This window comes from Suncus etruscus, chromosome 5, assembly GCF_024139225.1.
Source record: "Suncus etruscus isolate mSunEtr1 chromosome 5, mSunEtr1.pri.cur, whole genome shotgun sequence".
NCBI classification, from domain to species: domain Eukaryota; kingdom Metazoa; phylum Chordata; class Mammalia; order Eulipotyphla; family Soricidae; genus Suncus; species Suncus etruscus.
Genome location: NC_064852.1, coordinates 31,985,576 through 32,011,012, shown reverse-complemented (window position 1 = coordinate 32,011,012; position 25,437 = coordinate 31,985,576). Strand labels below are relative to the sequence as shown.

At 45.7% G+C, this 25,437-nt stretch overlaps 2 protein-coding genes and 1 non-coding gene across 3 annotated transcripts in view; 2 read left to right on the top strand and 1 right to left on the bottom strand.

Annotated features, from left to right (window-relative positions):
- The window catches only part of MCM6 (minichromosome maintenance complex component 6), a 34,168-nt gene extending 30,856 nt beyond the window's left edge, over positions 1-3,312 (top strand). The window contains exon 17 of the mRNA XM_049773635.1: positions 3,069-3,312. Within this exon, the coding sequence (XP_049629592.1) occupies positions 3,069-3,185 (117 nt within the window). The 3' untranslated portion in view covers positions 3,186-3,312. The remainder of the gene's footprint in view (positions 1-3,068) is intronic.
- Positions 3,313-11,671: 8,359 nt separating this feature from the next.
- The window catches only part of LCT (lactase), a 70,122-nt gene continuing 56,356 nt past the window's right edge, over positions 11,672-25,437 (top strand). The window contains exon 1 of the mRNA XM_049773582.1: positions 11,672-12,311. Coding sequence (XP_049629539.1) covers positions 11,672-12,311 — 640 coding nt within the window. The remainder of the gene's footprint in view (positions 12,312-25,437) is intronic.
- LOC126009809 (U6 spliceosomal RNA) lies at positions 24,618-24,721 on the bottom strand. Its single transcript, XR_007496008.1, has one exon. It is a non-coding gene; the product is annotated as a U6 spliceosomal RNA (small nuclear RNA).

The window sequence follows — 25,437 nt, the reverse complement described above, 5'->3', positions numbered from 1 at the left end:
AGTCATTAGATCCTAATGCCTATCCCTTTATCAGTGCCCTTTCCTGCCACTGTTATTCCAGTTTCCCTCCTGACCTACGGTAGACATTCTCTTTCTCTCTTTCTCTCTTGCTCACTCTTGCTCTCTCTCTTGCTCTCTCTCACACACACTATTTTTCCCTCCTTACCTCCCCTTCTCTCCCTCACCCTCACATTTTAGAGTCTGAGTGTTGGTAGGGGGATGGTGAGGCCTTTCTCAGCTAGGCCCAGCTCCTGCAGCCCCTACAGCCTGGCAGATCTAAAGGTTGCATGGTGACGGCAGAAAAATTCACAAAGTTGTCAGATAAAGTTCCAGGAGTCAGCCGGCTTTATTTCACAATCCTATCTGCCGTGTACATTTCCTCACAGGCCTCTATGATAAGCCTTTTCCTAGCAGCTACTTCTCTACTCCTTATGGCTCTCTCGTCTCTGTCTCCCTTTGAGCTGCTTTTCCAGGCTTCCTTGCTGACTAACTCCCTTTGTTGATACTACTGCTTGCTAATACTGAATGTGAGGCTGAATCTCTGTTGATTCTCCCTTCTGCCACACTTCTCTCTAACTCTCCTTAATCCCTCTCTCCACCCATGCAGACTTCTCTAGGAGTTCATTCCAGGTATGAGCAGTTCTGATCATTCAGGTGGGATAAATAAGAAGTTGGGGAGGAAATTCCCACACTTACCATTTTTCCTTTGAGCACCCAATTCTTGTCCAAAGTGATCATTTCCAACTATCATTTTTATTGGTTGCTTGTCTGCCCCACTTCCCCACTATTTGCAGCAAGTTTTCTACCATGGACTGATCCTCTTGACCCTTGTCTCTATTATTTCTGGGTATTCATAAGATCTCTTTTTTATATAGATCCTACAAATGAGTGTGATCAGTCTATGTCCGTTCTTCCTCTGATTCGCTCAACATAATACTTTCCATATCTTTCCACATATATGCATTTTATGGCTTAATTTTTTTCTAACAGTTGTGTAGTATTCCACTATGTAGATGTACCACAGTTTCTTTTTTTTTTGGGGGGGGGGGTTTGGGCCTCACTCGTTTGACGCTCAGGGGTTACTCCTTGGCTATGCGCTCAGAAATTGCCCCTGGCTTTGGTGACCATATGGGACGCCGGGGGATCGAACTGCGGTCCGTCCTACGCTAGCGCTTGCAAGGCAGACACCTTACCTCTAGCGCCACCTTCCCGGCCCCGTACCACAGTTTCTTTATCCACTCATCTGTTCTCAAGCACTTGAGTTTCCAGATTCTAGCTATTCTGAATAGTTTTGTTTTTCTTTTTTTTCTTTTTTTGGTTTTTGGGCCACACCCAGTGATGCTCAGGGGTTACTCCTGGCTGTCTGCTCAGAAATAGCTCCTGGCAGGCACGGGGGACCATATGGGACACTGGGATTTGAACCAACCACCTTAGGTCCTGGATCGGCTGCTTTTGCAAGGCAAACGCCGCTGTGCTATTTCTCCAGGCCCTATTCTGAATAGTTTTAGCCCTCTTTTTAAATGTATTGTGTCCAGTTGTCTTACCACTTCTCTATATTCATTACCTCAGATAACTGACTTGTTTAGATTAATTTAAACTATTTGGTTTTTTGTTTTTTTTGTTTTTGTTTTTGTTTTTGTTTTTTGTTTTTTTGGGTCACACCCGGCGGTGCTCAGGGGTTATTCCTGGCTGTCTGCTCAGAAATAACTCCTGGCAGTCACGGCGGATCATATGGGACACCAGGATTCGAACCAACCACCCTTGATCCTGGATCGGCTGCTTGCAAGGCAAACACCGCTGTGCTATCTCTCTGGGCCCTAAACTATTTGTTGATGACTCCCAGATTTTGATCTCTAGCTTTCACCACTCCTCTAAACTCTAAAAATATGCTGCCATCTACCTACTTGTCAATAGAAATCTTAGATTTAATATGTTCAAAACTGTTCTTCTGGCATATGGGCGTCCTTATTCGATTTCTGGCACTGTGTGGTCTCTAAGCACTTTCTGGAATAGCAGTACTTGTTGGCTTTTTTTTTTTTTTTAATTTTTGAGCCACACCTAGTGGCACTCAGGGGTTATTCCTGACTCTGCGCTCAGAAATCACTCCTGGCAGGCTTGAGGGACCATATGGGATGCCAGGAATCAAGTCAGGGTCTGTCCCAGGTTGACTGCATGCAAGGATAACGTCCTACCACTGTGCTGTCTCTCTGGCTCCTGCTTTTCTTGACAGTGTGTGTGGGTGGACATGCAGTGCCAGAAATCAGATCTGAAAAGTGAAGTCCAAAGAACTCCTCACCTTTTTAAAAATTTTATTTGGGAGCATTTGAAATAATGAGCCAGAAAACCTTATTAAATCCTGGTGTCTGGGGTGGGGGTGTTAAAAAAAAATCCTATTGTCTAAGGCCAGCAAAAGAGTCGAGGCACATTTTGCATGGAAGAACTTGGGTTTTGATTCTTGGTATCCCGTGGTGCCCTCAATACCACTAGGTATATCCCCAGCACCCCAAAAGTACTTAAAATCACTATATCTGTTGAGTTTACTTATATATTTTTTTAGTTTTTTGTTTGGTTTTGGTTTATGGGCCACATTTAGTGACACTCGAGTTATTCATGACTCTGTGCTCAGAAATCACTCCTGCAGGCTCAGGTGGCCTTATGGGATGCTAGGGATCAAACCAGGATCAGCCTTATGCAAGGCAAACTTGTCTGCTGTGCTATTGCCCTGGCTCCTGGGTTTTAGTTCTTTTTCTGGGAATTCCTAGAGGGAAAATTAAAATTGTAGCAATATTTAAAAGTTGTGTCTTTTTTGGGGCCGGAGAGATAGCATGGAGTTAAGGCGTTTGCCTTTCATGCAGGAGGTCATCGGTTCAAATCCCGGCATCCCATATGGTCCCCCGTGCCTGCCAGGAGCAATTTCTGAGCCTGGAGCCAGGAATAACCCCTGAGCACTGCCGGGTGTGACCCAAAAACCACACACACACACACACACACACATAAAAAAAAAAAAAAAAGTTGTGTCTTTTTATAATACTGCTGGAGATGATAGAACAATTATCTGTATTTCACAGGATCATGTTCTGATTGAGCTCACCCAAGCTGGATTGAGAGGTGCCTCAGAAGGCACTGAAAGCTATGAAGAAGATCCCTTCTTGGTGGTTAACCCTAACTATTTGCTTGAAGATTGAACTAATCAAAGTAACTAACCTGAGTTGAGAAACATTTACCTCCTGACCTGGTACCAGGAGACTGAATGGAGATCTCTAAGGGAAAGAAATGTTTCTGGGAGCATTGTTTCAGGAAGACTTACAAGAAAGAAACAAGGACTCAGTTGATGGTCATATGTTTCAAATTTCTGTCACAGGCATTTATACTGACACAGTATGAACACACTCTCAGTGTACTTCTTGTTTTTGTTTTTGTTCTTGGACCATATCCAGTTATGCTTAGGGGTTATTCCTGCCTCTGCACTCAGAAATCATTCCTGACAGTGCTTAGGGAGCCATCTGGGGTATTATGGATTAAACTGGGTGAGCTACTTGAAAGGCAAACACCGGGGCCGGAGAGATAGCATGGAGGTAAGGTGTTTGCCTTTCATGCAGAAGGTCATCGGTTCGAATCCCGGCGTCCCATATGGTCCCCTGTGCCTGCCAGGAGCAATTTCTGAGCATGGAGCCAGGAGTAACCCCTGAGCACTGCCGGGTGTGACCCAAAAACCAAAAAAAAAAAAAAAAAAAAAAAAAGAAAGGCAAACACCATTCTCGCTAAATAATCTCTTTGGCCCCTGTATTTGTTTAAATGGAGTTGGAACCCAATATCATGTGGAACCCGATAACATGTAACTGAGAATGGTTTTGTGTGTGTGTAAGAAAAAGCTGGTTACTTTAATGATGTATATACTCTTACTGGGGAAATAACTTTCTTTAGTTGACAGCTATTGCTTTTTTTTTTTTTCCTTTTTTTTCTCCCTCTCCCTCTCCCTCGCTTTTTTATTTTTAACTAAAATAAATTACTTATTCTGCAGTTGTCTGTAGGTTTACTTTTACTGGTTATTTCCATCTAATTGAGAATAGGAATTCATAAATATTTTAGGACTGAAGCAGTAGCAGTGACTTAGAGTGCCTGCTTTGTAATGTGATGGTCATGAGGTAAAATCCCTGGTGTGTTCTGAGTGTGGGTTCTGGCGGCTCTGATGTTTGGTCCTCATGTCTCTGCTTTGATTTCCTGCCATACTATAGCTAGGTATGTATATCACAAAAAAAAAAAAGTGTGTGATCCCTAGTACTACATGGTCCTAGCACACTGTCAGTTAATCCTAGAGGTCTTTGAGCATCACTAGATGTGACTTAGTACTGGTCCCTCAACACTGGAGGACCCAGGCTTCTGGCTTAATTGACCATGTAACACAGTTGATTCCCCCAGAATTTATTCTGAGTGGTACTGAAGAAGCAAAAGAAATTTAATTTAAAAAGGGTAGGGCCAGAACAGTAGCACAACAAGCAGGTAGAGCATTTGCACATAGCTGACCTGGGACCAATCCAGGTTTGATCCCCGAGAGCCCGTATAGTCCCCAGAGTCTTACCAAGAGCAATTTCTGAGCGCAGAGCCAGGAATAACCACAAACCATTAACATTGCAAGGTGTGGCCCAACCTTAAAAGATTTTTCTTTTATGTGGTGCCTGTGATTGAACTCTGGGCCTAAGACCAGCATAGCAGAGACTCTGTGCTGTTGAACCATATCCACAGCCTCTATCAAGGTTTTTAGGTTGTACAGTATATTCGATGTAAGTTAAAAAGGTGGAAGTATGATATGGTAAGCTTTCAGAACTGGGTAGTAAGAACTTGGGTTTTCTTTTGTTTTTTGGCCATATCCAACACTGCTCAGGGTAACTTGGCTCAAGAATGACTCCTAATGGGGCTGGAGAGAGCACAACGGTAGGGCATTCTGCTTTGTACACGGCCAACCCAGGAGACGGTGGTTCGAATCTCGACATCCCATATGGTCCCCTGAGCCTGCCAGGAATAACCCCTGAACGCTGCCAGCTGTGACCCAAAAACCGAAGGAAAAAAAAAAAAAAAAGAATGACTCCTAATAGTGCTTGGTGGACCATATGGGATGCCAGGACTGAACCTGCAAGGCAACCACTATCTAGCCGCCTCTTGGGAATTTTTATTCGAATTTTTTAATGAATGCTGAGAGGCCCTGGAGAAGACTTTCTACAGTAAATTCTGATACTGTTTTTGTTGGGGAGTAGGAATGCAACTAGCAGAGCTTAGGGGTTGAATAGCCATCCTATATACTGTGCTCAGGTGTTGTTTCTCATCAGTACTAGGGCATGACCATGTGGTGCCAGAAACTGAACGTGGGGCTTCTACATGCAAAGCATGCACCTTGTTCTTTGAGCAATTGTCCCAGGTGACTTCTGTTAGTGCATGGAAGACCCTGTTTTGCCAGGATTCAAACCCAGGCCTTCAGCATGCAATAAATGTGCTAAGCCCATTGATCTATCTCAGGCCCCTCAAAAATAAGTTTATAAAGAGAAGCCACTTAGGGCTAAAGAAATGATTTTTCAGACTTAATGTATGCTGTAAAATATGAGAGGCATAGAAGAACTTATCCTGGGGCCAATAAAAAAGACTAGTCTAGGCTTTGGCCTATGATCTGTACAACAACCAAGATCTCTAGTCCCAGAGGTCTGACTGAGATAACTGCAACTGAGCAGAACCTCTGGAAACATAATGAAAAGACTATATCCTAGGATTCATACTAGGATCCATGCAAAAACCAAGAGTGATTAAAATTACAGTGTTGGAACAGAACTTCTAGAAATGTAAAGAAAGATTTCATTCTAGTCTCCATCCTATGACCTGTGAAAATACCAAGATCTCTAGTTATTGAGGCCTGATTTTATTATCATCCACGACTGAACAGAAAGTTTCCAGACAGCACAGAAGGACCTGAGGAAGAGAAAAAACATGTACGGAACCTACAGTTATTCCCCTGACTATGCTTCAAGGGCGGAGAAACCCGTTATCTCTTAGGCTAAGGGACTTCCTTTCTAATCTCCCCAATATTGACTGCCTATGCAAAAAAAAAAAAAAAAAAAAACTTTTTTTCTTTTTTGTGTGCTTTGTTTTGTTTTTATTTCAGGACCGTGGCTATTGGTTGTTACCTTTATTGCTGTGGTGCTTTTTGAATTTTTTTTTTTGTATGGTTTTTCCTTTTTCCCTTCTCTTAAACAGGTATTTATAGCCTTGAAGGACTCCTCCTGTTTCTTTCTTGTTTGATTTTTACCCCCCATCTTTTTTTTTCTCTTTTTTTCTTCCCTCCAAACAGAACCCCATAACTTGAACTATCTTGTTCTGCCTCACAAATTGAGGGGGAAATAATGGAGGGTACCAAGACCAAACAGGTGTGTAGAAATTTAAAAAAATGATCATACTTAAACACCAAATCCAAAACCAATGACAACAGAATTGAAACCCAATCTTCAACAAGCTAGACACAGAGGGGACCACTTACACTAGCAGCCCGAGGGTCAAAGGAGGGGGATATGGGATGCAGGCTGGGAACAGGGGTGGAAGGAGGACAACACTGGTGGTAGGAATGCCCCTGATTCAATGTCACTACCTAAAATATTACTGTGAAAGATTTGTAGTCCACGTTGGTAAAATAAAAATTATTTAATTAAAAAAAAAAGGAGGTTTAGGACCAATCCCTGGCATCACATGGTCCACCAAGCATAAAACTAGGAGTGGTCCTTGAATGTCGAGTGTGGCCCAAAATTAAATGGATCCTGTTACAAAAAGGGATGTCAGGAGTGATCTCATAGAGACAGCTGAGTTATTCCAGGGAAATCCAGGCATATACTGGCCCCAGATTGCTGGAATCTGGGATGGAGACCCAATGCTCCATCCACCCACATCAGCTCCCACCACAGCCAGAGGAATGGCCTAGCTTCACAACCAACCTAGTAGAGAAAGACAACTGATATGTGACAAACCCAAACTTCAGGATTGACAACTCAATTAGGTGGGAGATGTATAAACACCCACTAAACTCAGTGAGTGAAAATAATAGTTCAGTTAGCACCTAACAACTCAGGAAGTTCTCAATGACTTGAAGACACCAACATAAGATATATCTTGTAGGGGCTGGAGAGAGAGCATGGAGGTAGGGCATCTGTCTTGCATGCAGAAGGACGTTGATTCAAATCCCGACAACCCATATGGTCCCCTGTGCCTGCCAGGAGAGATTTCTGAGCATAGAGCCAGGAGTAACCCCTGAGCACTGAAACAAAACAAACACACACACAAAAAAAATTCTTGTAACAAGCAATATATTTTGTGCTTGCTAAGGGATTAAGCTTGGGAAATGGACAGGAAATTGGAGACATTGGTAGAGGGAGTCACATTGTGGTGGGACTGGTGTGACATTGAATGTCTGAAAGTTGTCAACAACTTTGCAAATTATTATGTTAAAAATCATATCAACTTCCTTCTTTCCTTCCGTCCTTCTCCCTCCTTTCCTTCTATAAGGTGACACCACAAACAAAAGGACCGCCCATCTTTCTCTTTCTGTTAAATCTCCTTTGCCATGTAAAAGCCCACATAGCTCCCTCTGCCCTGCCTGGCCCTGCTCTGGTGCATTTTGTTCTGGGATAGTAAAGGAAAGGCAATTTGGCTTTGGGTTGAGGCAAAAACTGCGAAGTGAAAAGCCTCGGGGGCCAGGATCGCCCTTTCCTGACTGGCTTGGGTTATTTGCCCTTCCCAGCTACCCTTCGTCAAGCCTGTCTGCCTGGTGTTGGAGATATGGCGTGTGGGGTGATGCACAACTCGTGGATTTTATTTCACAGCTTCCCTCCTTCCTCCCCTCTTCCTTTCACCTTCCTTCCTCCCTCACTCCTCCCTCCCTCCCTCCTTCTTTCTGCCCTCCCTTCCTCTTGGGCATGCAAGACTCAAACTTGACCCCAGAGCCACACTCCTGGCCCTGGGGCTATAGTTACAAAGACCTAAACAGGGCCAGGCTGGGGTCACGGGTGGAGAGATCTGGACTCTTCAGTCAGCAGCTGTGAGCATTCTCTTGAGGCAGGACATGGGCCTGCCCTGACAGTGAAGAGATTAGAAGATCTAGGGGACGCCTGGTACCAAAGAGGCTGCAAATTCATCTTTAGCATGGAAGGGATCCAGGGACCAAACACAGCCCCTAGTGGGGGCCCAAGAGCTGCTGGAGACCCCCAATAGTAAACAGAGAAACCCCAGGAGATCCCTACAGCTGCTGGCTCAAACTGTCTTCCCCAAAACTTGCCTGGGCAACAGTGATGAGCATGGAAGTGATTTTCAGTGGCACCTGGATCTAACCTGACCTGAAGAAGATCTTCTCAGAACCCTGGCTATTCTGAGTTTCTCATAATCTCGTGCAGGTTGCAACCAAGACTGTTCCCAGAGCTCATCAAATATATGAACATGGAGACAGGAAGTCTGTCTTTGAAACCCTACCCTGGAGCCTGAATTGTGACTTCGTAACAGAGGGGTGTTGTATGAGAGACTGGGCTGGGGACCTGGTTTCCACTCCTAAGACTGTGCAAAATAAACAAATAAACAAATAAAAGAAAGAACTAAAACCCTTGAAAAACCAGACTGGGCCCCCTCCAAGCATATGGCATCAAATACAGACTGGAAAATGTCCCTTGTTGGGCCCGGAGAGATAGCACAGCGGCTTTGCATTGCAAGCAGCCGATCCAGGACCAAAGGTGGTTGGTTCGAATCCCGGTGTTACATATGGTCCCCCGTGTCTGCCAGGAGCTATTTCTGAGCAGACAGCCAGGAGTGACCCCTGAGCACCACCGGGTGTGGCTCAAAAACCAAAAAAAAAAGTCCCTTGTTGAAGAGAAAATGCTGGTACTTGAGTCCTAACACCTGGCTCACCACATCTTCCAGATCGAAAAGATCCCAGAGACCTAAAACACCGCAGTTCCCAGAGGAACCTGCAAGATTCTTTCTGCTTCTCTCTAAAATCAGGAATGGCGGGTCCCCTGCAAATATTTAGGGGCTGATCATGATGGGGAAGGAAAACACACAGGCGCCCAGGTGTTGCCATTTGACTCAAGGCCCTACTAGCCTTGACCCAGCTGATTCCAAGCAGAGACTAAAATATCTCTCTCTTTCTTTCTCTCTCTTATTCTTTATCTCTCCTTTCCTCTCTACCCTCTCCTCTATATCCCTCCTTTCTCTCCTATCCCCTCCCTTCCTCTCTCTCTATCTCTCTCCCTCTCCCTCTCCCTCCCTCTCTCTCTCTCTCTCTCTCTCTCTCTCTCTCTCTCTCTCTCTCTCTCACACACACACACACACACACACACACACACACACACACACACAAGACACACAAAAAATCATATCAAAAAATAAAAAAGGATAGGGTCAGAGACTTAGTGGCTAGGTTGCTTGCCTTTCATGCTGTTAATCCAGGTTCTATCCCCAGCACTGCACAGCCAGGCACTTGAGCACAGCCATGAGAGATCCATGAGCAACAGAACCAGGAGTAAGCCACACCTACACCTTCACAGCTACATCTGCTCCTCCCCTCCCAAAAAAATGTTAAAGTCAAAAGTTACGGAGAGATAGCACAGCGGCGTTTGCCTTGCAAGCAGCCGATCCAGGACCAAAGGTGGTTGGTTCGAATCCCGGTGTCCCATATGGTCCCCCGTGCCTGCCAGGAGCTATTTCTGAGCAGACAGCCAGGAGTAACCCCTGAGCACTGCCGGGTGTGACCCAAAAAAAAAACACCAAAAAAAAAAAGTTATCTTATTTCATTACTCCTTAATATCTGTAATTCATGTCCTAAGAGTAATAGTTTTTCTAAGGGAACTGTATCATTTTCTATATTATACACCATCCTCCAAATTTTGTGATTTCCAAGAAAAGAACTTATGATATTAATAATTTCTTCTAAGTCTTTGCTGTGATTATTAAGTTTCCAACGTAGATGCACCTACAATAGATGAATCTGTGGCTTACAGAGCCAGTCAGGGAATACTTTTATAAGGGAGATGTGACCAGACTTTTCAAGTCAGTGAACTTGAAATGCCATAGGGAGGACTCAATGGATAGAGAAGTTACAGTGAGCAGGTCCAAGGTATAAATCATTGTCAAGGTATGTTTCTAATTACTGAGAGGAGAAAGGACAAAGTAACAGCCTGTTCAAGCTTCCTATTGAGATAGGCGAAAATGGTAGAACACATGGACAAATGTCAGGCATGAAATTCAGCAGTAGGTAATAATCGAGTGAAAACCCAAGAGAAAGATTACCTCCACCTCAGTACTGATTCCCAATGGACAATGGACAATAAGGAAATTTGGTGGGGAGGTGTTAAAATAATCTCTTTTGGGGGGATGCACACCTAGTAGCAGAACTTGGGTTACTCCTAGCTGTGCACTCAAAAGTTACTCCTGGCAGACTCGAAGAACCGTAAGGGATGCTGGGGATTGAACCCTGGCCAGCCGCATGCAAGGCAAACGCTCTGCCTGCTGTGCTATTGCACCAGCCCCTAAAATAATCTTGAAAGGAACTTGAATTTCAGTTTGGCCCAATTCCTTACTTACCACAAGGAAAATTCAAAGTACAGGAAACATGAGCTCTTTTAGGTGAAATCTTTTCTTCCCAATTTCACTATTAGAGTGGGGATTTCAGGAAGTCTGTTTTTGCACACCTCCAGTAAGAATATTCAGCTTTTCTACGTGCCTTTCTCAAAGAATAATTGTCAGGGGCATCAGGTATCTGATAGATAATGGAATGTCCACAAGATCTTTCTTAAAATATCAGGCAGGATTTTAATAAAAGAATACATTGAAATATATGTTCTTAAGTGGAAACATGTCCCTAAATAAGAAATTGGGTGTTACAAGTTGTCTATATTAAATCTATAAATTTAATGTATTTTTAGTCAAATCCCAACATGTTCTGCAATAAATATCTAGGAGCCAGAGATAGAGTACAAGGGTTTAGATGTTTGTCTTGGCATGTGACCAATCTTTATTCAATCTGTGGCACCCTATAAAGTCTCCTGAGCAATGCCAGGAGTGACCCCTGACACAGAACTAAGGGTAAATAAACCCTGAGCACTGTTGAGTGTGGCCAAGATACCAAAAAGATTATGCAAGCTCAGGAATTACTCCTATAATACTCAGGGATCACTGGTGGGACTTGGGGAGCTTAGGTAGAGTTCAAACAAACACAGTGGGCCATGTGCAAAGCAAGCACTGCAGAGTTCGCTTGTGGTGGGGTTTGGGAGACCATATGGGATTCACCATACCCACTGTCCTAAACTTTCAGCCTTCCCCCCACTCTAAACTTTTTAAAAGGAAGAAAAGTTTCATGAGGAATTCTCTGTTCTGTTACATAAATACATTTTCACTGCCTCTATATGAATAAATTTTAAAGTAATTTATAAATAAGAAATGTGGAAACATTTTATTCAGACGTTTCACAGGATCTTCTGTTTTGATTGTGTGAGAAGCAGAAGATGTATTTTTATCTCCCTAACTTTTTAAATATTACATTGGTAAACCAGGTACTGATTACATTATCAATAGTTCAGTTAAATATTGTAGTTTTACAGCCTCAGCTGTAGCTATAAAGTAAGGGTTCTGCATACCTCCTGAGAGTTTCATAAACATGGAGCTTATTTGGAAACCAGTCTTGATTTTCCTCCTAAGCTTTTCATGTTGGGCCTTAGACTGGGACTCTGACAGAGATTTCATTTCTGCTGCTGGACCTCTAATCAATGACTTGCTGTTTAATCCGAACGCAACCCACGGAAACCAGGTTTCTAATTTGGGAGCAGGGGACAACAGCATTTATGTATGTCATCAGCCACTGCCAGCCTTTCTACAAGAGCACTTTCACAGTCTTCGTGCCCACAAAATCACCCATTATAAAGTCTACCTGCCCTGGGCACAGCTTCTCCCAAATGGAAGCTCCGAGAACCCAGACAGGAGTAAAGTGCAGTGCTATAGACACCTGCTGCAGGCCCTTCGGGCAGCCAGTCTAAAGCCAATGGTCATTCTGCACCAGCGGGGGCTCCCCACTGGCACCTGTCAGGAAGGGGGGTGCTTTACTGACCTCTTCGCTGACTATGCCACATTCGCCTTTCATTCTTTTGGGGACCTTGTTGACATCTGGTTCACTTTCAGTGACTTGGAGGAGTTGATAAAGGAGCTTTCCCACCAGGATTCAAGAGCTTCTCAACTCCAGGTCATCTCTGCTGCCCACAGAAAAGTCTATGAGGACTACCATGAGAAATACACTTCTCGGGGTGAGTTTTCAGGACTGATATGTCCACACAGCCCTCTCACATCTGCCCTGTCTTGCTCACCTGCTTCAATGAAACATTGCTTCCCCTTAGCTTGAGTGACCCATCCTACCATTCATTGGAGAAATTAACTTCTCAGTACAGGGGGACAGAGATGGCTTCTAGTGTCCACTATGCCCAGCATACTTAATTTTTTAAAAATATTTTTCAGGGGGCTGGAGCAATAATTCAGTAGGGAGGGCACTTGCCTTGCCCACTGCAAACCCAGGTTTGATTGCCAGCAAGCATCCCACATGGTCCCCTGAGCACCACTAGAAGTAATTCATGAATGCAGAGCTAAAAGTTCATGATCATCACCGAGTGTATCCTCCCAAACCTCCCTACCCCCAATCTGCATCTCTTAAGCACTCCTTATCCAGTCTTTGACATTGGGGGGCCAGGTGGGGACACACCAACAATGCCCTAAGGCTATGCACAGCTCTGTGTTTAGGAGTCATTCCCAGAGCACATAAGAACTATGATACTCCTTGAATCCAGGCCTCCTGCATGCAAAACATGCTCAATGTGAAACTGTCTCTGGACCCCTTGCACAGTCTTGAAGTTGTGCCTAAGGTAATCTTTCTGTCATTTCCTTTTCCTGTTCTGGCTCTGTGACTCTTCTCAGTTTCAATACTTCATTAGTCTCCTGTTCCTTATGCAAAACAACACAATGGGGTGGGGGTGGAGGGACAAATACAATCTGATATTGACTATCCTGCATGGGAAACAGACAGATACAAAGGTCATATGATGATATATTAATAGAGAATAGGAAAATTCGTAGTTGCAGTATTCTATATTCCTGCTTCATTGGTAACTTGAGGTTCTGATTTAGTGGGTTTCAACAGAACTAAGATAATATTCATAATTTTTTTGTTTTTTGTTTTGTTTTGTTTTGTTTTTTGTTTTGTTTTTGGGTCACACCTGGCGGTGCTCAGGGGTTACTCCTGGCTGTCTGCTCAGAAATAGCTCCTGGCAGGCACAGGGGACCATATGGGACACCGGGATTCGAACCAACCACCTTTGGTCCTGGATCAGCTGCTTGCAAGGCAAAGCCGCTGTGCTATCTCTCCGGGCCCAAAATTCATGATTTTTAAAAGTTCTAGGGGCCAAAGTAGTGGCGCAAGCCGTAAGGCATCTGTTTTGCAAGCACTACCCTAGGAAGAACCGAGGTTCAATCCCCCGAGTCCCCGTTGGTCCCCCAAACCAGAGGCGATTTTTGAGTGCATGGCAGGAGTAACCCCTGAGCATCACTGGGTGTGGCCTAAAAAACAAACAAACAAAAAAAATCCTAAGTGATGGGGTCAGAGCAATAGCACAGCAGATAGGGTGTTTGCCTTGCTAGCCTGGGTTTGATACCTGGCATCCCATAGGAATCCTGAGCAACTCCAAGAATGACCCCTCAGTGTGATGCCAGGAATAACCCCTGAGCACTGCTAGATATGGCCTTAGAACTAAAAACAACAACAACAAAGATTCTTTAAAAAAAAACTGAACAAAAACTGAACAGAACTGAACAGCTCCAACTGATCTGTCAGGATCAGCTCTCACACAGGGATGAACCCCATCCAAGGTCATTAATTAGATTATATAGGGTGGGGATATAAGGAGGTTCTAGCTTTTTGCTGATCTTTAAAATGATTGGCTGAACAATAAAAGTTCTAAGTGATTATGAGATGTAGTAATTTTGAGTACTGATTTGGATTTTAAATGTTTTCTTATATACTGTGATTTTTGTTTGCTTGGTTTTGTTTTGTTCTGGGGGGGGGCACACCGCTTGATACTCAGGGGTTACTCCTGGCTCTGCACTCAAAAATCGCTCCTGGTAGCTCTGGGAACCATATGGGATGCTGGGGATTGAACCCGGGTCCATCCCAGGTCATCTGTGTGACCATATGGGATGCCGGGATTCGAACTACTGACCTTCTGCATGCAAGGCAAACGCCTTTCCCTCCATGCTCTCTCTTCGGCCCCTATTGTACTTTTTAATGGAATTTCTCTTTTAGCTAACTCAAGTATTTTAGAATTAGGTAGTAGAGATAGTTGCAGTTTTGTGAATGCACTAAAAACAACTGACTTCTATACTTAAGAGGAGTGAATTTTATGGTACATGATAACCATTACATATCAATAAAATAATAAAAACTCAGGAATTGGAGGGTGTGGTCCTGGTGGCACCAAGCACCACAGGGCTCCAGCAGCATCACATCACTGGGTCAAGTAATGAAGTACTGAACTGTCCAGCCATAAAGCCAGACCTGGAGACCTTGTGAATGGCCCCTAAGGCCCCTAAGTACTACTTGGGAGGTACCTACCAAATAAATAACATTAAAAGTATTTTTTAAAGATGCTAGAGATGAAGGACCAGAGAAATAACACACAGGGTAGGACACTTGCCTTGCATACAGCCAATCTGGGTTCAATCCCTAGCATCCCATATGGTCCCCAGTGCATCATCAAGAGTGATTCTTGATTGAGTAACCCCTGAGCACTGCTTGGTGTGGCCCAAAAATAAACAAAACTATGTTACAGTTAAAAGCTTACAAAACAAAATAATTCACAACTTATAGCTGTCTATATATGCCTTCCCACCTACTGCCTCTTCCTCCATACCAACTCCAGGTACCACTATGCTTAATATTATTTTTATCATTCTATTTGTTCAAGGATCTTTAGTGAAAAAAAATTAAATTGCAGAAAAGATAGTATTTTATGTATTTATTTATTTTTAGGTTTGAGACCACACCCAGAAGTGCTCAGGGATCACTTCAAGCTCTGAACTCAGGAATTATTCCTGGGTGATTGAGGAGCAATATAGGGTGACAAGGATTCAACCTGGGTCAGCTGCATGCAAGACAAGCACCTACCTGCTGTACTATTGCTCCAGCACCAGAAAAGGTGGTATTTTAAGAGTTAAAATACATTTCCCATGTTTATATAAAGAGATAAATTACCAGTTTCTGAATAAATTTCAGATAAATTTCTGAGGCTAGAGCAATAACACAGCAGTAGGGCAGTAGAGCGTTTGCCTTGCACACAGCCGACCCAGACAGACGCGATTCAATTTCTGGCATCCCAGATGGTCCCCCAAGCCTGTCAGGAGCAATTCCTAATCATTGCTGAGTGTGGCTCAAAAAAGAAAAAAAAAAGAAAGAAAGAAAGAGAGAAACAAGCAAAAAGAATAGGAAGAGAAGAAAGTTTAAAAAAAAAAGGAAAAGAAAACAGGGCCAGAGCGGTGGTGCAACCTGTAAAGTGTCTGTCTTGTGCACGCTAGCCTAGGACGGACTTCGTTTCGATCCCCTGGCATCTCATATGGTCCCCTAAGCCAGGAGAGATTTCTGAGTGCATAGCCAGGAGTAACCCCCGAGCGTCACCAGATGTGGCCCAAAAACCAAAAAAGAAAAAGAATAAAAAGAAAAAAGAAAACAGTAGTAAGCACATTTGTGTCGATTATCTCCAATGAAATTATTAATACAATGGCAGAAGGTTTAGTAAGACTTGCTGTTAGCTGTCCATTCTTTAAGTAGGGATTACAAAATCAAGCAAAGGAAGTTGTCCAGAAAATTCAAAACACTATTTCTGATATTGTGCCTTTTACAGGTATGTTCTCAGCTGCCAGGCTTCCTGGAAGAAGGAAAATATGGGGAAAGGGTGCCCACACTCCAAAAAAGCCTGATGATTTCAGCCCAAATACTGGCATACCTGAAGTTTGGTCAGATTGATGTTCATAGAGAGGTGATGAGGCAGGGCCATTGAGAAAACAATGATTCTGGGTGATGGATGAAGCACGCATGGCTTTGACAGGGCAGGGGCTTGGCCTGCCTTCTCTTCCTGAGATGCCAGCATTCTGCTGCATGACAGGTGTAGCCATGATCTTTCATGGCTTGACTTACATTTCATTTGGGAAAATAGGGATTTTATGGGGCTCAGCTGGTTCCAACATGGCAACTGAAATTGAGGACATGGTTACCTGACTTTTAATTGTATAGTTTACTTCTAGTGAATATATATATATATATATGTATATATATATGTATGTATGTAACATATATCCCTATGAAGCAAATAGGTTATTTAGGGACTGAAATACAGTGGGTAGGGTGCTTATCTTGCATGTTGTCCCACACAAGTTTTGGTCTCCTAAGCCTGCCAGGATGTGCTCCCTGAAGAGCACAGAGCCAGGATGTGACTCAAAAGCAAACAAACAAAAAAAAACCAACCAAACAAAAAAGAGCAAAAAGACCTTTAGGAGCTAGAGAGATAGTAAAGTGAGTAGAGCACTTGGCTTGCATGAGCCTTGCCTGGGATTCAATTCCTGGCATCCTATATTGTTCCTTGAAAACCATAGGAGTGATCCCTGACTACAGAGCCAGGAGTTTACCCTGAGCAGAGCTGTTCTGGCACATGCCCCACCCTCCCCACTTTAAGAAAATAAAAGATATTTAACCAACACCTTAGAAAATTCCCTTCAGGATCAAGTGACTCTCTTCCTAATCACTACTTGCCTCATGCCCAACAAGGTGCATCAGTGTACACAGTGTAGTAACTTATTACACAATAACTTGTTACAGTCTTTTTTTTTTCCTGGGCCACACCCGGTGGTGCTCAGGGGTTACTCCTGGCTGTCTGCTCAGAAATAGCTCCTGGCAGGCTCGGGGGACCATATGGGACACCGGGATTCGAACCAACCACCTTTGGTCCTGGATCGGCTGCTTGCAAGGCAAACACCGCTGTGCTATCTCTCCGGGCCCTTGTTACAGAGTCTTAAACCCATTATTCTCAACCCACAGTGAACACTGACCAGCCAAAATTATAAAATGAATTATTTTATTTTATTTTATTTTTGGTTTTGGGGCCATATCCAATGGTGCTCAGGGGTTACTCCTGGCTCTCTACCCAAAAAACACTTGTGGCAGGCTTGGGCATGCCGGGAATGAAATTCAGGGCCATCCCAGGTCAGTTGCTTGCAAGGCAAATGCCTACCGCTGTGCTATATCTCCAACCCCTAAAATGAATTATTTTAAATCAAAACAATTCACTTCTCTTTCATACTCATATAAAACATGAACTACGAGCTTAGAATAAGATTTAATTGCTTCCTGGGAGCCGGGAGTCAAGCAGGAGGAGGTTTGGCAGGCCCACGCCATGCCGGAGGCCTGCTTGGCCAGGCCTAGGTGGGGTGCGGGATTTGGATAACCCCAGCACCCCTCTGCCGCCTTGCTCCAGATCTCCAGGGCTTCCCCGGGCCACACCCCTGGGCAAGCCGGTGAGTTGGGTCCCTTGGTGGAGCTTGAAGGACCGTAGGCCTTCCCCCACTATCCATGCGGCTCCTTAGGGAGGGTCTGGGTGGGGCTCTGAACTTCTGTTCTCCCAGCTTCTTGAAGGATCTCTCCTTCCTGGGAGCCGGGAGTCTAGCAGGAGGAGGTTTGGCAGGCCCACGCCATGCCGGAGGCCTGCTTGGCCAGGCCTAGGGGGGGTGCGGGATTTGGGTAACCCCAGCACCCCTCTGCCGCCTTGCTCCAGATCTCCAGGGCTTCCCCGGGCCACACCCCTGGGCAAGCCGGTGAGTTGGGTCCCTTGGTGGAGCTTGAAGGACCCTAGGCCTTCCCCCACTATCATCCATGCGGCTCCTTAGGGAGGGTCTGGGTGGGGCTCTGAACTTCTGTTCTCCCAGCTTCTTGAAGGATCTCTCCTTCCTGGGAGCCGGGAGTCAAGCAGGAGGAGGTTTGGCAGGCCCACGCCATGCCGGAGGCCTGCTTGGCCAGGCCTGGGGGGGGTGCGGCATTTGGGTAACCCCAACACCCCTCTGCCGCCTTGCTCCAGATCTCCAGGGCTTCCCCGGGCCACACCCCTGGGCAAGCCGGTGAGTTGGGTCCCTTGGTGGAGCTTGAAGGACCCTAGGCCTTCCCCCACTATCCATGCGGCTCCTTAGGGAGGGTCTGGGTGGGGCTCTGAACTTCTGTTCTCCCAGCTTCTTGAAGGATCTCTCCTTCCTGGGAGCTGGGAGTCAAGCAGGAGGAGGTTTGGCAGGCCCACGCCATGCCGGAGGCCTGCTTGGCCAGGCCTAGGGGGGGGTGCGGGATTTGGGTAACCCCAGCACCCCTCTGCCGCCTTGCTCCAGATCTCCAGGGCTTCCCCGGGCCACACCCCTGGGCAAGCCGGTGAGTTGGGTCCCTTGGTGGAGCTTGAAGGACCCTAGGCCTTCCCCCACTATCCATGCGGCTCCTTAGGGAGGGTCTGGGTGGGGCTCTGAACTTCTGTTCTCCCAGCTTCTTGAAGGATCTCTCCTTCCTGGGAGCCGGGAGTCAAGCAGGAGGAGGTTTGGCAGGCCCACGCCATGCCGGAGGCCTGCTTGGCCAGGCCTAGGGGGGGGTGCGGGATTTGGGTAACCCCAACACCCCTCTGCCGCCTTGCTCCAGATCTCCAGGGCTTCCCCGGGCCACACCCCTGGGCAAGCCGGTGAGTTGGGTCCCTTGGTGGAGCTTGAAGGACCGTAGGCCTTCCCCCACTATCCATGCGGCTCCTTAGGGAGGGTCTGGGTGGGGCTCTGAACTTCTGTTCTCCCAGCTTCTTGAAGGATCTCTCCTTCCTGGGAGCCGGGAGTCAAGCAGGAGGAGGTTTGGCAGGCCCACGCCATGCCGGAGGCCTGCTTGGCCAGGCCTAGGTGGGGTGCGGGATTTGGATAACCCCAGCACCCCTCTGCCGCCTTGCTCCAGATCTCCAGGGCTTCCCCGGGCCACACCCCTGGGCAAGCCGGTGAGTTGGGTCCCTTGGTGGAGCTTGAAGGACCCTAGGCCTTCCCCCACTATCCATGCGGCTCCTTAGGGAGGGTCTGGGTGGGGCTCTGAACTTCTGTTCTCCCAGCTTCTTGAAGGATCTCTCCTTCCTGGGAGCCGGGAGTCAAGCAGGAGGAGGTTTGGCAGGCCGGCGCCATGCCGGAGGCCTGCTTGGCCAGGCCTAGGGGGGGTGCGGGATTTGGGTAACCCCAGCACCCCTCTGCCGCCTTGCTCCAGATCTCCAGGGCTTCCCCGGGCCACACCCCTGGGCAAGCCGGTGAGTTGGGTCCCTTGGTGGAGCTTGAAGGACCCTAGGCCTTCCCCCACTATCCATGCGGCTCCTTAGGGAGGGTCTGGGTGGGGCTCTGAACTTCTGTTCTCCCAGCTTCTTGAAGGATCTCTCCTTCCTGGGAGCCGGGAGTCTAGCAGGAGGAGGTTTGGCAGGCCCACGCCATGCCGGAGGCCTGCTTGGCCAGGCCTAGGGGGGGTGCGGGATTTGGGTAACCCCAGCACCCCTCTGCCGCCTTGCTCCAGATCTCCAGGGCTTCCCCGGGCCACACCCCTGGGCAAGCCGGTGAGTTGGGTCCCTTGGTGGAGCTTGAAGGACCCTAGGCCTTCCCCACTATCCATGCGGCTCCTTAGGGAGGGTCTGGGTGGGGCTCTGAACTTCTGTTCTCCCAGCTTCTTGAAGGATCTCTCCTTCCTGGGAGCCGGGAGTCAAGCAGGAGGAGGTTTGGCAGGCCCACGCCATGCCGGAGGCCTGCTTGGCCAGGCCTGGGGGGGGTGCGGCATTTGGGTAACCCCAACACCCCTCTGCCGCCTTGCTCCAGATCTCCAGGGCTTCCCCGGGCCACACCCCTGGGCAAGCCGGTGAGTTGGGTCCCTTGGTGGAGCTTGAAGGACCCTAGGCCTTCCCCCACTATCCATGCGGCTCCTTAGGGAGGGTCTGGGTAGGGCTCTGAACTTCTGTTCTCCCAGCTTCTTGAAGGATCTCTCCTTCCTGGGAGCTGGGAGTCAAGCAGGAGGAGGTTTGGCAGGCCCACGCCATGCCGGAGGCCTGCTTGGCCAGGCCTAGGGGGGGGTGCGGGATTTGGGTAACCCCAGCACCCCTCTGCCGCCTTGCTCCAGATCTCCAGGGCTTCCCCGGGCCACACCCCTGGGCAAGCCGGTGAGTTGGGTCCCTTGGTGGAGCTTGAAGGACCGTAGGCCTTCCCCCACTATCCATGCGGCTCCTTAGGGAGGGTCTGGGTGGGGCTCTGAACTTCTGTTCTCCCAGCTTCTTGAAGGATCTCTCCTTCCTGGGAGCCGGGAGTCAAGCAGGAGGAGGTTTGGCAGGCCCACGCCATGCCGGAGGCCTGCTTGGCCAGGCCTAGGTGGGGTGCGGGATTTGGATAACCCCAGCACCCCTCTGCCGCCTTGCTCCAGATCTCCAGGGCTTCCCCGGGCCACACCCCTGGGCAAGCCGGTGAGTTGGGTCCCTTGGTGGAGCTTGAAGGACCCTAGGCCTTCCCCCACTATCCATGCGGCTCCTTAGGGAGGGTCTGGGTGGGGCTCTGAACTTCTGTTCTCCCAGCTTCTTGAAGGATCTCTCCTTCCTGGGAGCCGGGAGTCAAGCAGGAGGAGGTTTGGCAGGCCCACGCCATGCCGGAGGCCTGCTTGGCCAGGCCTAGGGGGGGTGCGGGATTTGGGTAACCCCAGCACCCCTCTGCCGCCTTGCTCCAGATCTCCAGGGCTTCCCCGGGCCACACCCCTGGGCAAGCCGGTGAGTTGGGTCCCTTGGTGGAGCTTGAAGGACCCTAGACCTTCCCCCACTATCCATGCGGCTCCTTAGGGAGGGTCTGGGTGGGGCTCTGAACTTCTGTTCTCCCAGCTTCTTGAAGGATCTCTCCTTCCTGGGAGCCGGGAGTCTAGCAGGAGGAGGTTTGGCTGGCACTGGTAATCTCTGTCCAGTCTACATTTTCAGAATCGCACAAGAAACATTAATAGTACTCTCACAAGAAACATTAATAGCACTCACTATCATTGAATTATGTTTTTATGTATGCAGAATGTCCATTTTGTACTCTGCCCTTTTGCATACCCCTTCATAAGTTCATATTTCTCTTTAACTTCTTTAACTCCTATCATCATTACTCCTTTTTTACCCTTTCTAACTTAAGTACTCTTGAGTCCTAATTCACAGACCAAAGTGGTGCCCTAGAGTTAACACCCACACAACTATTTTAAAAGGCATAAAAAGGACACATATCTTTTCAACATTTTATGGGTGTTTTCTTTGACGGCTATAACTTTTGCTAAATACTTTCTTATACAGTGATGATCCCCCCCCCCATTTTTTTTTATCTTCTCTTTGTGAACTGCTCAATATGGAATTTGGTGTGAAAGAATCCCTCAGTTTAATACTTATGTTTGAACCAAGTCATGGGTCTTGTTGGAAATGTTCTTATGCCCCCATATATCTGATAACACCACGTGGCTTTATATCTTATTTGCGTAGGCACACTGACATGGGAAAATACTATACATACCAATAAGTTCTTATCTAATAGAAATGGGAACACACAAATCTTGTAGTACAATGAGACCTTACACCCTGAACATTGACATAAAGACCTGGCACAGGCCTCAGAAGAATGGGCATTCTCCATTTACCCCTTCATCTACAGAAGACATTTACAAAACATCCAAGGTTGTATATAACATCACCCGGAGGCATTCCTGTACCAGGGACGACCCTACAGCTGCTCTGACATCGATCTACTCAAAAGAGACATCCCTTAACACTGAGAAGACAACAAGAACAATGACCTGTTTACTGGACAGGGCTTGCTGTATTGCCCCTTTATGGTGAGGTTTGTCTATAACATCACCTGGAAGCAATCCTCTACCACGGAAGACCCTACCACTGCTCAGACATCGTCCTGCTCAAAAGAGACTTCCCTTAACACTGAGAAGACTTAACAACAAGAACAACCTGCTTATAGGACAGGGCTTCCTGCATTCCCCTTTCATGGTGAGGTGAAACGAGAAGGCACTCCTCATCACGACTTCAATGTAGGACATGCAGATTCCAGAATCTTTAATACAGAAACATGAGACCAACAACAGAGACTGTGTGATAAGTGTGTTGGCGCTACGGACAATGTCTTGGAGCGAACGATAACTTTCCTGAGGCCTAGAGCTGGTCTTATGCCAGGAAACTTCAGGGGTAGGATCTCTTTGTATTTAGGCCAAGGCTATTCCTTTCCATGCCTCTCATATTTTGGTGGGCCTATGCAAACAACAATTGCCACTCTAACACCGTTTTTACTGTGCTCCTTTGACTCTAATCCTTAAAACACACCCACTTAAAATTTGAGGTTAACTTAAGCTAATATGCATGTACATGGAAATGTAAAAAACACTATGCCTCTAATGTTTAAGGAGTTACGTAAGTTTGATGGCTTTAGATTGCCTTGTGTGCTGTTAAGAAATATTATAATGTGCTACAATCTGGGGACTTGAGGGAAAAAGTAATTGCACATGGATTCTGTTTTATTTATCTTAACTTTCTTTGGTGAAAATTCAAAGTTAAGATATCAGCAAGGGGACTTCTTCTGATAATTATGTTATGGGTGATTGTCCTTCCACTGTAACTTTACCTTATCCTCTTTCTTTGCATCTTTTGTTCTCATAATTCATAATAAAAAATAAAAAAAAAAAAAAAAAAAAAAAAAAAAAAAAAAAGAATAAGATTTAATTAAAAAAATTTATTTTAGGCATTTTGAGATCTACAAACTGTTAATGGTAGGGTTTCATGCATAATATGTTACAATATCACAACCTCCACTAGAGTGTCCATTTCCTTCAACTATTGTCCCAATGTCTCTCTATCACCCCTTCCTGTGGTATGCATCTACTGAAGACCAGTTCTCAGTTTCTGTTGTCTTTGAGCATTATTATTCCTCCTGCATATGAGAAATCATTTTGTGTTTGTACCTCTCCTTCTAACTTCACTCAGCATGATACGCTTTAACTCTATCCTGTAACAGCAAATTTTATGATTTCATCTTTCCTTTTTTTTTTAAGTAATTTTCATTGTGACCAATGCAAACCACAAGTCACCCACAGCCATACCCAAAGATTTCATTCATCTTTTTTTTTTTTAGATTTCATCTTTTCTTAAAGTCAACTAGTGATCCATTGTATGCATGATTGTATATATGTACTGTAGATTATTTGGTCATCTGTTCTTCAACAACTGGGCTGTTTCCAGATTTTGCTATTGTGAACATTGACTACAGTAGTAAAAAATATCTTTTTATGGGGCCGGAGAGATAGCATGGAGGTAGACCGTTTGCCTTGCATGTAGAAGGACGGTGGTTTGAATCCCGGCATCCCATATGGACCCCCGGGGCCTGCCAGGAGCGATTTCTGAGCCAGGAGTAACCCCTGAGCACTGCCGGGTGTGACCCAAAAACAAAAACAAAAAATCTTTTTGTTTGCTTTGTTTTGTTTTGTTTTGTTTTTGTGCCACATTGGCAGTACTCAGAGTTACTCCTGGCTCTGCACTCAGGAATCATTCCTGGTAGTGTTTGGCGGACCACACAGTATATCAACAATTAAAACAGGTTGGCTGCAGGTAAGAAAGTGCCCTACCCATTGTGCTATGCTACTGCTCCAGCCCCAAGATGTCTTTGCTGAATAGAGTTTGGGGGCCCTTGGGAATTGATTCTAAGAAGTGGAATGCTAGGTCATGAGAAATTTAATTATTAGTCTTTTGAGAGGTATGTAGGTTGTTTCCCCAAAAAGGCTGAACCTTTACTAACATATCTTTCAGTAGTGATTGAGGGTTCCTTCCTCCCCTGTTCATGCCAGCACTGGTTGCTTTTGTTCTTTGTGATGTGAACCTCTCTTATTGGAGTGAGATGAAATATATTATTATTGTTTTGATTTTCCTTTCCCTAATGATAACCAGTGCAGGAATTTTTTGTGTACTTTTTTGGCCATCTGTATATCTTCTTTAAGGAAGTTTCTATTCATCTTGTCTCTCCATTTAAATTTTTTAAAATGTATTTCTAGGGTGTTTGAATTACATCACCCATCAGGCAGTGTTTGGTGGTTACTCCTTGCTCTGTGCTCAGGAATCACTCATGGAAGGCACAAGAGAATCATCTGGGATGCCAAGGATCAAACCCAGGTTGATCTTGTGTAAGGCAATCCATTGTACAATCTCTAGAGCCCATTATTCCCCTGACTTTTTTGGGTTTTGAGCCACACCCAATGGTGTCCAGGGGTTACTCCTAGCTTTGTATTTAGAAATTACTCCTGGCAGCTTCAGAAACCATATAGGATGCCAGGAACTGAACCCGGGCTGGCTGCATGCAAGACAAATGCCTTACCCACTGTACTATTGCTCCAGCCATTTTTTTTTTGGGATGTGTTAATTTGGAAGGAGGAATGGAGGTTGGGTCACATCCAACTGTGCTCAGATCTTATTTCTTCTTTATTTTTTTTTAATATGGAATGCTTCACGAATTTGCATGTCATTCTTGCACAGGCGCCATGCTAATCTCCGTATCATTCCAATTTTAGTATATGTGCTGCCAAAGCGAGCACATTCTGCTCAAGGATTACTCATTATAAATTTTGGGGAATAATATGAGGTGCCAGGTATTGGACCTGAGTGAGCTTTGTGTAAGGTAAGTGTTCTACCTACTGTACTATCTTACAGGTCCTGTTTTGTTTTTTCTTTTCTTTCTGTTTTTGTTTTTTTGGGCCATACCCAGCCATGTTCAGGGTTCTTCACTCAGGGATCACTCTTTTTTTTGTTTTGGTTTGTTTTTTGTTTTTTGGGCCACACCCGGCAGCACTCAAGGGTTACTCCTGGCTCTGTGCTCAGAAATCGCTCCTGGCAGGCTCAGGGAAACCATATGAGATGCTGGCATTCGAACCACCGTCCTTCTGCATGCAAGGCAAATGCCTTAACTCCATGCTTTCTCTCCAGCCCAGGGATTACTCTTGATGGGTTTGGGGACCATATGTGGTGCCAGATTGAAATATGCTGTGTGGAAGACAAGTGTACAATCATTCTGACCCCTTTTCTTTGTATTTTTTGGCTGTTGTTCCCTTCTTTACTTCCTTCTTGCCTTTCTCTTCCTTCCTTCTTTCTTTCTTTCCTTCTTTCTCTTTCTTCCTCTTTCCTTCTTTCTCTTTCTTTCTCTTTCCTTCTTTTTTCTTTTTCTTTTTTATTTCTTCTTTTTCTTTTCTTTCTTTTGTTCTTTCTTTCTTTTTTCTCCTTTCTTTCTTTCTTTCTTTTTCTTTCTTTCTTTCTT